Source organism: Podarcis melisellensis (assembly GCF_964234715.1).
Source record: "Podarcis melisellensis genome assembly, chromosome: 5".
Taxonomy (NCBI): Eukaryota; Metazoa; Chordata; class Lepidosauria; order Squamata; family Lacertidae; genus Podarcis; species Podarcis melisellensis.
In genome coordinates this window covers 7,518,901-7,533,508 of record NC_138537.1, presented here as the reverse complement: position 1 = coordinate 7,533,508, position 14,608 = coordinate 7,518,901, and the positions used below count along the sequence as shown (strand labels likewise).

Here is a 14,608-nt window from a genome sequence, read left to right as displayed (position 1 = left end):
CTGGTTGTAGAAGATGGGAGGGCAACAGAAACCACAAGACAGGCCTGTAAATAACCACGTGGCTGGTCACACATAAGGAGAAAAACTTCCCAGGGGGAACTTTTATCTGCTCACAGCAACTTTTCTGGACCTGTAAAGTTGCTCTTTAAACAAAGAGGCAAATAACCAATTCTGAAGAAAGGAGGATTTCTTTTCTGAAGCGTTCCACACATCATAGGACTGTGGCTGAACCAGGGCCTTGGCTCCAGCAAATCCCTATATACGACTCTATTCAGGCCAGGGGTCTCCAACTTGGCACCCATGAAGGCCTTCACTGGTCCACCCAGGCAGGGCCCCCCGATGCTAAGCCTTCATTTTTCAAAAAAGTACTTCTCTAGCCCTCCTAGAAAGTAAGAAAGCCATGAAGTCAACTCTGTAAGTACCTTTCTAGGTGATCTGTGTGAAATGAGCCAACCTGGCTGTTTCCACCTGTCAATGTTTTTAGCCAATGAGTAAAACCACAGCTGTTATCATTAAGTGAGTTATATGGACACCAGGTGACAAGAATCCCATATGCCCTAAAGAGTGGTTGTTTTCCCCTCCGCTTTAGTGCACTTTTCCTGATTTTCATTTATTTTCTAGTCCTAAAACCCCCTGTAGTTTCCCCTTACTTTCCCCCCTGAGCAACCAGGATGCATTTTTCCTGTGGTGGGTTCATCTGAAATCTTATGCTCTGCAAACACAACTACAAATACTATACAGTGGTACCTCGGTTTACAGACGTTTCAGGTTACAGACTCCGCTAACCCAGAAATAGTACCTTGGGTTAAGAACTTTGCTTCAGGATGAGAACAGAAATCATGCGGTGGCAGCATGGCAGCAACAGGAGGCCCCATTAGCTAAAGTGTTACCTCAGGTTAAGAACAGTTTCAAGTTAAGAACGGACCTCCAGAACAAATTAAGTTCTTAACACAAGGTACCACTGTAGTCCAACAACAGCTGGGGATCCAAGTTTGAGAATCACTGATCTATATACTGCACTTGTTATGCAACCTGCCCTGGGATGTTTTACAGGTAATAAATGTGCATAATTAATAAAGGTCTTGTATGTGAAGCTGTAAAAAAAGCCCGGCTTAGTCACAATTTACAACTGGAAGGAAGCACACTGAAAATGGCAAGATAATTGGATTGCACAACAGCTGCATATTTAGGAAGGTATTTTGGGGCAGGGGGTGGAGTTCTATTGATGACGTGGTTTGAAATATGGAAATCAAGAAAGAAACAAAAGCAACCTCTGGCCTCCTAAAACAGCAAGATGTACCTGGTCCTAAGAATCAAATCTCATACTCAAACCCATCTACTCTTCTGTTGAAAGATTCTGCCTCCCAGTGCCTAGAACAGAGGATATTTAGCATCTGAGGCCATTACCGGGCAAAACTGTGAGCTATTTTTTGAGATCTTGATGGAAGGTGCTAAGTGAGGGATGGGAACTCTCCAACCCTATAGATGTTTTCGGACTACAACGCTCCTCAGCCCCAGTCAGCATGGCCAGGGATGGCGGTGGCTGGGAGTCTAGCAACACATGAAAGGCCACAACTTCACCAGTGCTGATATACGATAACCCTCTATCACAGGTTTAGCCAATGTGTAACTGCTGGACTGAGAATCCCATCATTCCTGAACACTGACCATGCCTGGCTGGGCGGGATGGGAGTTGTAGTCCAACGACAGTACACACCTGGAGTACTGTGTCCAGTTCTGGGCACCACAGTTCAAGAAGGACACTGACAAACTGGAACGTGTCCAGAGGAGGGCAACCAAAATGGTCAAAGGCCTGGAAACGATGCCTTATGAGGAACAGCTAAAGGAGCTGGGCATGTTTAGCCTGGAGAAGAGGAGGCTAAGGGGTGATATGATAGCCATGTTCAAATATATAAAAGGATGTCACATAGAGGAGGGAGAAAGGTTGTTTTCTGCTGCTCCAGAGAAGCGGACACGGAGCAATGGATCCAAACTACAAGAAAGAAGATTCCACCTAAACATTAGGAAGAACTTCCTGACAGTAAGAGCTGTTCGACAGTGGAATTTGCTGCCAAGGAGTGTGGTGGAGTCTCCTTCTTTGGAGGTCTTTAAGCAGAGGCTTGACAACCATATGTCAGGAGTGCTCTGATGGTGTTTCCTGCTTGGCAGGGGGTTGGAATCGATGGCCCTTGTGGTCTCTTCCAACTTTATGATTCTATGACACCTGTTGGCCACCACATTGGTTGCTTCAGCCCCAACACACAAAGAACTGTATCATGAAATTCCAGCCTCAAAGATCAATCAACCCACAATGATTAATTGCTTGACCTACTGATTAAGGACAATTAAAGCTTTCAGTTCTGCTAAAAGGTGGACAGTGAGCTTAAGTCCCTGAATATTATTGTTATTGTTGCTGTTGTTATTAATCTTAATTTGTAGCTCTAATATGGGTATCTTCATCCGAAGGAACAGCCTGCACAATTGCAAACCAGTCTTCTGCTAAGTAAGGCAAAATTCTGAATGAACTAATTCAGTGACAGGCTCGAAAGTGTAAAGGACTCTTAGGAACAGAGTACAGTTGTACCTCAGAAGTCTAACAGAATCCGTTCCAGATGTCCATTCAACTTCCGAAACAGTCGACTTCCAAAGTGCGGCTTCTGATTGGCTGCAGGAAGTTCCTACAGCCAATCGGAAGCCCCGTCAGACATTCAGCCTCCAAAAGAACGTTCAGGAGCCGGAAAGTTTGACTCCCAAGGTGTCCGGGAGCTGAGGTATGGCTGTACAATACTGGCTTCAATATTGAACTTTCTCAGTGACTGATTTACTCATTTTTGCGATGAACTCATTATCTATGGAGATATCTACATCTGCTGCGAATCCACTTTTGACTTCTGTAATTGCTGAAAGGGGTGTGCAAAGGACAGGGAAGAAGTGACCCTTGCGTTGCTGTTGGGACTCAAGCTGTCATCGGTCCTTGCCAGCCGGCCCACGTTCAGAGATTATTAGAAACTGCAGCCCAAGAACACCAGGAGGGCAACAGCAAAACACAGACTCTTGCACACAGAGTTAAAAGATTTAATTTGCTAATGGTGCAAATGGGACCACGCGAGAGCATTTGCTCGGTTTAAGGCAGGCCCCTCTGGCTGGCCAAACGAACGGATGATGCTTAGATTTTTCAAAACCTTAAATAATTCCATCACAGAAGCAGAACAAAATTGGCAGAGCCAGGAAGGTTCTCAAAGAACCAGCTGTCAGGCCAACTGCACAGTTATTGTTTCTGAGGCCGTCTGCCAAGATTCAAAGATGTACATTTTAAGCTCCGCTTTTCTCAGATGCCGGTCTGAAAACTGAATGCCATTTGGCATCAGCCCAGCATGGCATCAAAATTATATACCCAAAGAAAAAGCTGAATTTAGCCACCTGTAGGAAATAGGCTAAGGAAGCACTTTTCATGCATCAGGCTACGCTGCATAAGAAACGTAGCTCAATGCGGCTGACAAATCTGCCCCGCTTCAAAATTTCATTACAGCCACCTCAGATGAGAATTCCTAATCCTATACAGGTCAGCTCAGACATAAACCCTGCTGGGTTTGATGGGGTTACTCTCAAAACAATTATGCAGGAAGATTATTTTTTTTAAGACCAATACGGCTACTGTTCTGGAAAAGCAAGTGAAAATAATTGCTTTCTGACTTTAGTGTGCTATAGATAAGGCAAGGCATAAATGGCAGGTGACTAATTTTGCTCTCAGACAAACTTTACCTACCCTCCAAGCCATCCAAATCAGGAAAAGAGTAAAAAATGAACAAGCAAAACTAATAGTTCCCCTTTGCCTTATTATAAAGTCACACACAGAGTAAAGCATGTTTAAAAGGCAGAAATCTGAAGGAAACAAAACAGGAAGGCATTCTGATGGAGCAAGGCAGCTTCAGGTGGTGCTGGGAGCCACGTTAAATGAGGCTGGACCTCAGGTTGTTTTATCTGGGCTGAAAGCAAACTGAAACCACCACTCCGACCACTCATTCTGTCCACCTCACATAAGTGGGACAGAGAGACACACACAGAGAGAAAGAGAAACATCAGCATTCCCTTTGTCTGATTTAGCCAAACCCAAACCCTGAATTGGATTTCATACCTGGCCGGACAATAACTGCTACATGTGATGTCTCTCCGTTGGCTTGTGGTTCTGGACCACTTCCAGCCTGTAAGAGAGGGGAGGGGCGACAAAAAGTAGAACAATTTTATTATAGGATTACCTGCCCAAGTCTGCTTCAACTGACTATATTTTAGCTTAAGATTCGGTGAAAAATGTTAGCTGCAAAGCCTTTCCCGCAAAACCGAGGGGTTGAATTATTAAAGTTTCCATTTCCCCTTCCCAATTATATCTTTCTCAAATATCAGCTCAAAACTGATATGTAGATTTCAACATTTCATCAAATAGATGAAAGACCAACATATATAAAGAGATGGAAATAAATAAATGGCTTGTGCCATTATCACTGTGCCATGACCTTGTTTTCTTCTAAGGAAAGGAGTCTTAAAAAACTGAGTTCAGATATGTCACGTTTTCTTCACGCAATGCAACCCAGTCAACGCAGAGAGAACCTCTAACGCAAGACCCAACACCTCTACAAATATAGCTTGTGGAATTCATTTCTGCAATTCCAGGAGACAAAATTATTCCCATCCCTCCTCCAGAAAAGATTTCCAAGGCACTCTGGTTGCATTCATGAGAGAGAATGGTTATGTATGAGATTCAAAATTAGCTTTAGATCGTTTGGTAGTATGCTTGGAGTTCTCCTTACAATCAAACGGCATATAAACTTCGTTTGTCTGTGGAAATACTGGCATGAACCAGCATGTACTGGGAATGGCCGGTAGCTGCTTTCTGTGCCTGCAGCAATTCCCCCCGCCGCCAGCCACCACAATCACAGGAATCACAAAGGCTGTGTGCGGACGTGTTCACATCCTCTTTCTGCACAAACTTTACTCTGAGGAGGGGGCCAGAACTGCTCACCTGCAGAAGAAATTGGCCGCGTGAACTGGACCCAGATTTGTTGCTTCTTACATGCCTTTCCAGGGTACAAGGGCAGATGAAGAGGAATAAAGCTAAAGAAGCAGATCAACATTACCTGTGGAGGAGTGGGGGTAGAGGAAGTTCTAGCGCCAGACATTATTTCCTCTGTGATATCCTTGCCGCCTTGATTTGGATCTCGTATTCGGATCTGCCAGACAGGAAGAAAAGAGGCACTTGCTGTTAGCACTGTAAGTATAAAGATCGTATATGTTCTGCTGTTGGAGAGAGGGCATTCCACTGTCACTTTCCTTAGGCACTAATGACTGCCTGGTTCCCCACCCTCAAGATAACCCCAGGAGGACATCTACAATTCATTTTGGAGTCCAGTGCATGGTCTGGCCCAGCACACCCAAGCAATGCACACAACTAGGTTAACAACATAAAATAACTGCCCTGTGCTGGATCAAAAAAACCTCGTCTACCTCGTTCTATTTCCTGTTTCCAACAGGGCCAGCCAGCTCACATGCAGGACATGAAGGCAGAAGCCTCCTGCCTTGCAAGATCAGACAGAGCTCCATCGAATTCTGCTTCCAAGACTGGCCAGCGGAAACTCCTAAGCAGCTGATGAGCATCTCCTGTTGTCAGTGTTCGAAACGCCCATTACTCTGGAGGCATTTCGCAACAGAGAATTTCATTAACACGAGCAGTTTCTGGGCCTAAGATTTCATATTAAAACTGCAGAGTGGAAGGAACGGAGGACCTTTTTCTGCCTCCCCACTTCCAGCTACTCTCTGAAGACTGAAGAGGAGACCCTCTTAAGAATATTAGGGGTGTGAAAATGAACATAATATTTTAGCTGCAGTTCATTCATTTTCAGCCTTGCATTCTTGTTATAAAAAAGTGCATCTAGACATTCCGTCGATGTGCCCATAACTTAGGTTTAAAGCTCCCAGCTTTAATTTCTCATTTTCTTTGACCCCAGCGCCTGGTACTCAAGAGATACATTGCCGCTGAACATCCATTAAGCATTGTTAAATGACACTCGGATGTAAACCTCCACCTATTTGTCTAATCTCAGAGTTTGTAGCCAGCTTCACACCTTATAGATCCCTGGCCCATCCAAAACCTCACAGGTGCAGGGAACCTCCAAGGCAGAGAGCCAGAAAAGGGTCAGTCCAGCTTCCAGAGGTCTACGCGGAGGCCTAAAGTCACCCTGCAAAAACTCGTGTGTGGCAAGGACCTCAGACCACCCATGTCAGGGGGGCAACTTCGCTAAAGCCAGCTGCCATGCCGTTCAAAGATTGGCGCATATCCCTTCCGACCTCCCGACCACAGGGCTGAGGCCAGGAGGAAGCCGGCTCCTCCTCCTGGCCCTGAGCGCCCAGGGTGGGTGGCTGCTGGAGGGAGCAAAGGGAAGACAGGTCCTTAGCAGCAGCCGATGAGGTCATAAGCAAGCTCTGTTTGGCAGCTCTGGACACAGCAGCTGAGAGAGCAAGGGCAAGGCTTGGGCACCAGCCCCTCTTCCAGAGTGGCCTGAGCTTGCAGCCAAGGCAGAGGCAACCCAGAGCAGCAAAACGGAGCCCTGGGGGAGAACAAGACATGGGCCCTTCCCCCTCTGCCCTCTCCCCAATGGGACAGCGCCCCCCACCCTCCACACCCCTTTCCCAATAGGACAGTCCATGCATTCTGACGTGACCTGAGTCATGTCACAATGCTCTGAGAAAGGTGCACACTCATTGGCTAGCTCTGCCCTTAGATGCAGTAGCTACGTAACCCAACTCTTGGGTTGCATCCATATACTTCCCTCTTGTGGTTATGAGTATATTCGCAGCAGCACCACAAGCCCATCGGCTCAGTCGGTGTTGAAGCTGTTAAAAATGTGCCATAGTCCACAGCTAGAGAAAATGCTTCAAATTGGGGGGGGGGACACCTTCAGTCCTCCAGATGTTGTTTGACTCCAGCTCCCAACATCCCTGACTACTGGCCATGGTGATGGGGGCTAATGGGAGTTGAGATTCCAACACCTGGAGGCCCAGAGCTTAACCACCTCTGTTCTACATGCACAAGCCTTGTAAGGTCTGCCCTTTGCACCTCAGAAAGCAAGGCTGAGCAGCCACTACCAGATAAAGAAGACAAGAACTCATCCACCTGAGAAGGCAGCCCCTCTAGGAGAAGGAAAACTGGTCTTAAACCTCTGCTGCCTTGCAGGGTATCTTCAGAAGAAAAAGCTACGGAATAAACAAATCCAGAGTGGAGTCCCTAAGGCAGTTGAGTAGTGCATTGTATGCCTCCTTCCTGCAACCAAGCTGGTGCCAAACATATTGCTCTGCCTTCCTTTGGACCACATCAGCGAGGCCAAAGAGGGGAGGGTCTTGTTGCCTGGGCAGCCCAGGACCTCCATACACACTGCCCACAGTCTGAAGCCCAGGGAGGTCACTTTAGAGAGGCTAATGCAATGGCTTGACTTCACTCCCGAAGGCATACTCCATTCTCTCTCAAAACAGACAGATGACAATGACGACAATGGAAACCACAGAGTTTGGTTTACTAATGGTTCAGTGCAGTAGGAAGACGGTCACTTAGACTTCATATGAACCAAAGATCTGTTGAGGCTCAGGGAAGAGGGGTGGGAAATTAATAGCTCCCATGCAGAAAAATAAAAATACCCTTTCTGTGAGGGAGCCAGAGTGCACCAACTGTTATTTCTAACTACATGTACAAAAGGATGCAACTTTAGGCCAAAATGGGGACATTGCTGCACACAGTTGTAGTACCATCTCTCCCCTCCCTCAATTTCCAAAACCTTCCCCTCCTGTGAGGTCTCCAACCAAAACGAAGCCTGCCTTGATGTACCTACAGCAGCTGGCATTTATTCCTGTTAACCTTAACCCAGTGTTAGACATTCGCCAGGCGCAACCACATGGAGAGCTCTGGATGCCAGATTGGTGAATGTGACTTCATCCATCTGGCTGGCCCCCCCAGCTTTCTTAAGCAGGCAAGCAGAAGGGCTTATTCATTGCCTTTATATCCCACCTTTTCCTCCAAGGAGTACATGGTTCTCCTCCCTCCTCAGTTAATCCCTACAACAACCCTGTGAGGTAGGTTAGAAGGCTGTGACTGGCCCTAAGGCAACTAGTGAGCTTCCTGAGTGGGGATTTGACACCACACTGGCTTCCGAGAGTTTTTCTGCCATGGGGCAGCTATATCCAATTAAGTAGGTGAATAAATATGGGGAAAGCAAAATGTCCCTTACAAAAGGATCTGAAATATTATCCCTAAAACTTCCAATTTGTTTTATTCTGGTTTTATTTGATGTCTTAGTGAGTTGAAACTGCTATGAGATTTATTCCCCTTTAAAATATAAAGCATTATATAAATGAAATGAATAATAAAAAATTCCATCGGGGGAAAATGGCTCCTAGACATTCCATAACCCAGGTTTACAGTGCCATTCGGCAATTAGCTTATGCATCCGAGTTTCTAACGCTGCCTTCACCTTTCCAGCTTGTTTGTGCTCCACTCCTGGAAATTAAATTGCGGTCTTCTTAGGGCAGGGACCAGCTTGTTTAATTCACTGTGTAGAGTTCGGCAGCAGCATTGATGATGCCTTGCAAATGATAATGGCACCTTGCCACAAGAGTAATGCACAGTTCCCCACAAAGCAAGCGGTTACGTGCAGTGAATTATCTCCCTCTGGTAGAATGGAACATCCGGAAATACAGGGGAGGGACTCTGGCCTACTAAGGACAGACTGTCCATTTGCCCTGGACAACACAGGATCCCGTTTCCCCTGTAGTCTGTGCCATGGCGATATTTTCCCAACTTGCAACAACAGAGAGCTCCAGGAAGTTAACACATAAAACAGTAATTAAAAAAACACACACAATCAAGCTGAATTCTGAATTCTTGGCTGCAGCATCAATGTGCCAAATTCACATCAGGGCATGGCACTCCAGATAACTCAACATTAATGAGGCACTTCAGACACCCTTTCAATGCTCGCAGAGGAGCTGACGAAAAATTAAATGGGCCGGTTTTTCTCCTGCTCCTTCAACAGATGGCTGCAACCCAGACTCGGTCCGTAAAGAGACCTAACAGTAATGCACCCAGCATTTATAAGGGGTCAGCTGAGGTGAGGTGGGAGGTGACAGGAGATATTTCGGGGCAAAATATCTAAATTTCACATATATATGCAGCGTCTGAACTGGCAGCAACTGACCAACAAAGAGACACTTGGTTTGTGGTGGTTAGCTGACCCAGTGTGTGGCAACTTGTGAAAAATGCAATGACAGGGATCATAAACAAGGAAAGGAAAATAAATCTGCTGGTATTATAATGTCGTTCTACTAACCTACAGCACAGCCACACTTTGAATACTGTGTACAGTTCTCGTCACCTTGCTTCAAAAAGGTGAGCTGGGAAAGGTTTGGGAAACGGCAACCAAACATATGCCCCACGAGGAAAGCTTACAACATTTGGGTTTTGGTTTGTGGGGTTTTTTTGTTGTTGTTTCTGTTGTTTTTGGTTTAGGGAAAAGCAGAGTAAGATAAGGGCATAAAATACTAGAACTTGGGGGCATCCAATGAATCTGAATGTCGGAAGATTTGTGACAAGATGAAATAAAGTCCTTTTCCCTGCAACGCATAGTTAACCTTCGGAATTCACTGCTGCAGGAGGCAGCAATGGCCACAAAGTTGGACGGCTTGAATGCGAGCAGTGTTTCTACAACTCCCATAATTCCTAGTTAGCAGGACCAGTGCTTAGGGATTGTGGGAGCTGTAGTCCAACAACAGCTGGGGATCAAAGTTTGAGAAACATTGCAACAGAGTCACAGTGACCTATGCCAGGCACATGGATGCTACACCAAGGCTCACACCAATCAAATCTGCTTACTCAAAAATTAAAAAAAAAGCTTGTTATTTGTTATTTTGCTTGTTATTTGTTAAGTGGCATTTGTATGCTGCTCCACGACTGGCAGGTCTCACAGACCCTCCTAGTGTCCCTATTTTCCAGGGACATTTCCAGATTTACAGAAGCCGTCCCAGTTTCTGATTTGATCCCAGAATGTCCTGCTTTTCCTTAGGATGTCCCGATTTTCATCAGAGAAATGTTGGAGGGTATGGTCTCAGTTACTTTATGACCCTCTCAACTGAGCAATGACCCTCCCAAACATCAGGAATGGTACAAATTGTGGACCAACTGCTTCTTGAAGGTCTCGGGCTCCCACATCCATGTTCTGGAGGAGATTTATACATAACACTGCTTGTAAATGCTTCTCAGCAGCCAACTAAGATGGTCTTTGAGTCTACACATATGTATACACTGAAAGGCAGGGATGACATGGGGAGAGAGGGACCCACCCTTTTGCCACCTTCACTGATGAATGCAAAACGGCTGCCAAAGCCCTTAAAAAGGGGCTTCATGCCTACATCACACAGCCTCAGAAGTGAAGTTCGCATTCACATCCCCATAAACACAACCATCATCAGCCGATGGAAGAAAAGCCGACTCAGTCAACACAAGGCACACAGTCCGCGACAACCAGTCGCCTACATGGGCGTAACTCATTGCACGCAAATGCTACTATTTTAAGTGGCTAGCATAACTCTCTGCTCTAACAACCCCTCCTTAGTAGCTATAAACAGCTCAGGTGCTTGTTGGACACCCTGCCTGACTAGGATTCACAAGACAGTTACAATAACTAGCAAAATACGGGGGGGGGGGACACTTTCAGAAGATCCCCGCATTTTGCACAACACTTCCCCCAAACCTTTGACAGGAGGAAAAGCCCAAATGGGTCTATGGCCTGTGCAGCTCCGACAAGACATCTTTCTCTCCCCCCAGGAACATGGAATGCATCTTCTGAAACAGGACGAGCCGCATGTAGTTACATGCACAAGGTCCATGCCTCTAGGTCTTCCTGTTATGTTCTGTTCAATGTGTGATGGAAAAGGAAGGCAAGGTGTCCACCAAGAATAAGCAAGCTCCAATCCCATCCATACGCTGCTGTAATAATTTATATTATTATTTATAACCCTCCCATCTGGCTGGGTTGCCCCAGTCATTCTGGGAGGCTTCCAACGCATATAAAAGCATAATAAAATATCAAGTATTAATGCTAGTGCTGCTTTCACCTACCTGGTGCCCTCTAGATGTTTTGAGACTACAATTCCCATCAGCCTCAGCATCACACAACCATGCTGTTTGGAGCTGATGGGAATTGTAGTACAAACATCTAGAGGGCACCAGGTGGGTCTACTAGTGACACGGATGTGGCCCCTGCATGGCTGACAGCCCCTGTCAGTAATGCATCTTTTTATTTATAGCTGCTGCAATTTTTCACCCTGCTATTATGGCTCCAGAGAGGCAGCTTGAAATAAACCAAACTTCAAAAACGTGATGAAAGTGCATCATCATATAGTCACCAAACTACCTAAAGCAATAGCATTAGATGGGCAGGGCTACAGTAAGCTCAAAACTTTTCGATTAAAAGGAAAAAGAGCAAGAGAAACTGTCATGCCACGTCCCAACACACCTGCCAGAAGAAAATCCCCTTTGACATCCTCCTAAACAGAGAAAGCAAGAATTTACCTGCGAGGTTGGTCTAGAGACTGAGTTCTGTGCTGAGGGCGTCACTACAGAGAAGGCCCCGCCCCTTGTCCCAATCACCTTGGCTTGGCATAAAGAAGATATCCAGAAGCACAGGGAGAAGGGACGAGACGCTTGCAAAAGCTACTATTAAGCCAGCATCTTCCTTTGGAGAAAGGAAATCAATGCATTTGCTCTTCTCACCCGATTCTTCTCCAGAGACATTAACTGGCACAGGGTGGAAATGGACCGTGTAGAAGCATACCACACAAGTAATGGAGGATAACCAGCCCAGGGTGCGTGCAGCCACACCTAGCCGTAGCCTCAGCCTGTGCACAGCTCCAGCCTGCTCTCCCCTGCCATTTCTCAACGTTGTGCCGAGCTGCATTCCGGACTCCTGATCCCTGCTGAACTCTGACCCAGATTGCCACATGCCCCTCGGCCGGAAATTACACAAGAGCTTGCGGAGGTGGGCCCTGCTCCCCTGCCCTGCCAAATCCACACACACAAAATCCATTGAGGAAAGGTGAGCAGCTACACTTTTCCATCAGGCTTCACAGAGATTTTGAAGGTCTTTTGCACCCAACTGGGAGTGTAGCTGTGTATTTCCTATGGCGCCGTGAGATTTGCAAGTAATTCAGCGGCAGGGGACAGGCGAAGCGAGCTCTCCGCATGAAGGCAACTTCAGCTTCAGATAACTGCACAAAAACCCAGCAATGGGTGTGTGTGGATGGTTAGATAGACTTCTAAAACATAATAGATTTCAAAATGCCAGCCATGACTCCACCTAGGGAGGGAGACAGTTGCCAAGAGAAAGTCAACCAGGAATTAAATTTGTTCCCTGGCTGAGACAGGAAACCTGTTGCCAGTGCCAGGGCTAAGCCTAGAGAATACAGTGGTGCCTCGCAAGACGAAATTAATTCGTTCCGCAAGTCTCTTCGTCTTGCGGTTTTTTCGTCTTGCGATGCACGGTTTCCCATAGGAATGCATTGAAAATCAATTAATGCGTTCCTAGGGAAACCGCCTTCAGACCAGGTCCGGGGACAGTCTGTCCCCGGACCTCTTCTGAAGGCTGGGGGGCGCGGGCTTCGCAGCAGCGCTACGAAGCCCGGCGGCTGGGGCAGGTGTTCCCGCCCCCCCCCTGCTTCGGAGCAGCGTTCCGAAGCGGGGTGGCTGGGGCAGGTGTTCCCGCCCCCCGCCCGGCTTCGCAGCAGCGCTACGAAGCCCGGCGGCTGGGGCAGGTGTTCCCGCCCCCCCACCCCGCTTCGGAGCAGCGTTCCGAAGCGGGGTGGCTGGGGCAGGTGTTCCCGCCCCCCCGCCCGGCTTCGCAGCAGCGCTACGAAGCCCGGCGGCTGGGGCAGGTGTTCCCGCCCCCCCACCCCGCTTCGGAGCAGCGTTCCGAAGCGGGGTGGCTGGGGCAGGTGTTCCCGCCCCCCGCCCGGCTTCGCAGCAGCGCTACGAAGCCCGGAGGCTGGGGCAGGTGTTCCCGCCCCCCCACCCCGCTTCGGAGCAGCGTTCCGAAGCGGGGTGGCTGGGGCAGGTGTTCCCGCCCCCCCGCCCGGCTTCGCAGCAGCGCTACGAAGCCCGGCGGCTGGGGCAGGTGTTCCCGCCCCCCCGCCCGGCTTCGCAGCAGCGCTACGAAGCCCGGCGGCTGGGGCAGGTGTTCCCGCCCCCCCCCCGCTTCGGAGCAGCGTTCCGAAGCGGGGTGGCTGGGGCAGGTGTTCCCGCCCCCCCCGCCCGGCTTCGCAGCAGCGCTACGAAGCCCAGCGGCTGGGGCAGGTGTCCGGGATCTCTTTTGAAGCAAGCGGCTGCGGAGAGACGCGATCTCCCCGCAGCCGCTTGCTTCAAAAGAGGTCCGGGATCTCTTTTGAAGCAAGCGGCTGCGGAGAGAAGCGATCTCCCCGCAGCCGCTTGCTTCAAAAGAGGTCCGGGGGCAGCGGGAAGAGCTGCCCCCGGACCTCTTTTGAAGCAAGGGGCGGTGGGGAGAAGCGATCTCCCCGCCGCCCCTTGCTTCAAAAGAGAAGACCCGCTGTCCCCGGGGCAAGCTTCGTTTTGCGAAGCAAGCCCATAGGGAAATTCGTCTTGCGAGGCAACTCGAAAACGAAAAAACCTTTCGTTTTGCGAGTTTTTCGTCTCGCGAGGCGTTCGTCTTGCGGGGTGCCACTGTAGAGGAAACCATAAAATGGCTCCAAGCAGATGTCCTTACAACTTAAACAGCCAAGGCCAACTACCGCACCCTTCTAGAAGAGGCAGAGGGAATGGCTTCCTGATAGGCTCATATCAAATGCTGCCACAGACCCTGTCAGTTTACTGAGCCATATAAATAGGCATCACCTATCCCGATTGGGACGCGGGTGGCACTGTGGGTGCCTAGGACTTGCAGATCAGAAGGTCGGCGGTTCAAATCCCCACGACGGGATGAGCTCCTGTTGCTCGGTCCAGCCAACCTAGCAGTTCAAAAGCACGTCAAAGTGCAAGTAGATAAATAGGTACCGCTCCAGTGGGAAGGTAAACAGCGTTTCTGTGCACTGCTCTGGTTCGCCAGAAGCGGCTTAGTCATGGTGGCCACATGACCCAGAAGCTGTATGCCGGCTCCCTTGGCCAATAAAGCGAGATGAGCGCCACAACCCCAGAGTCATTCATGACTGGACCTAATGGTCAGGAGTCCCTTTACCTTTTTATCCTGATTGGTAGTGGCTCTCCAAATCTCAGGTCCAAACCTGCTAGCTGAAATCTTCTCAGCCAGGATGCTGTAACCACATGCTATTCTACTGAGCTACAGTTCTTTTCTGGCACCTGAACTCCAGCATTCTCCTTTTAGAAGATCCAACTGGCCCTCATAATCTCAGTACTCAGGCTCGGCAATATATCGATATATTGTCCCAAGCCGGTTTTAAATCCGTATCATGATATCAGTATCAGAATTCTTCACTTGGCAATATATTGGGAATCACGATATGTGTGTGTGCATGCACCATGCAAAAATCACAATGCGGGAAAAAC

General features: G+C 48.2%; 1 protein-coding gene across 20 annotated transcripts in view; it reads right to left on the bottom strand.

Moving 5' to 3' along the window:
• Positions 1-14,608, bottom strand: part of EIF4G1 (eukaryotic translation initiation factor 4 gamma 1) — a 79,998-nt gene that overhangs the window by 25,814 nt on the left and 39,576 nt on the right. For 19 of the 20 annotated variants that reach the window (XM_081910687.1, XM_081910690.1, XM_081910691.1 and 16 more), the window contains 2 exons: positions 5,133-5,225; positions 4,136-4,202 (listed from right to left, as the gene is read on the bottom strand). In XM_081910687.1, coding sequence (XP_081766813.1) covers positions 4,136-4,202; positions 5,133-5,225 — 160 coding nt within the window. Of the gene's footprint in view, positions 1-4,135; positions 4,203-5,132; positions 5,226-6,116; positions 6,424-14,608 lie in introns of those variants that run through there. The other variant, XM_081910699.1, reaches the window with a different exon arrangement.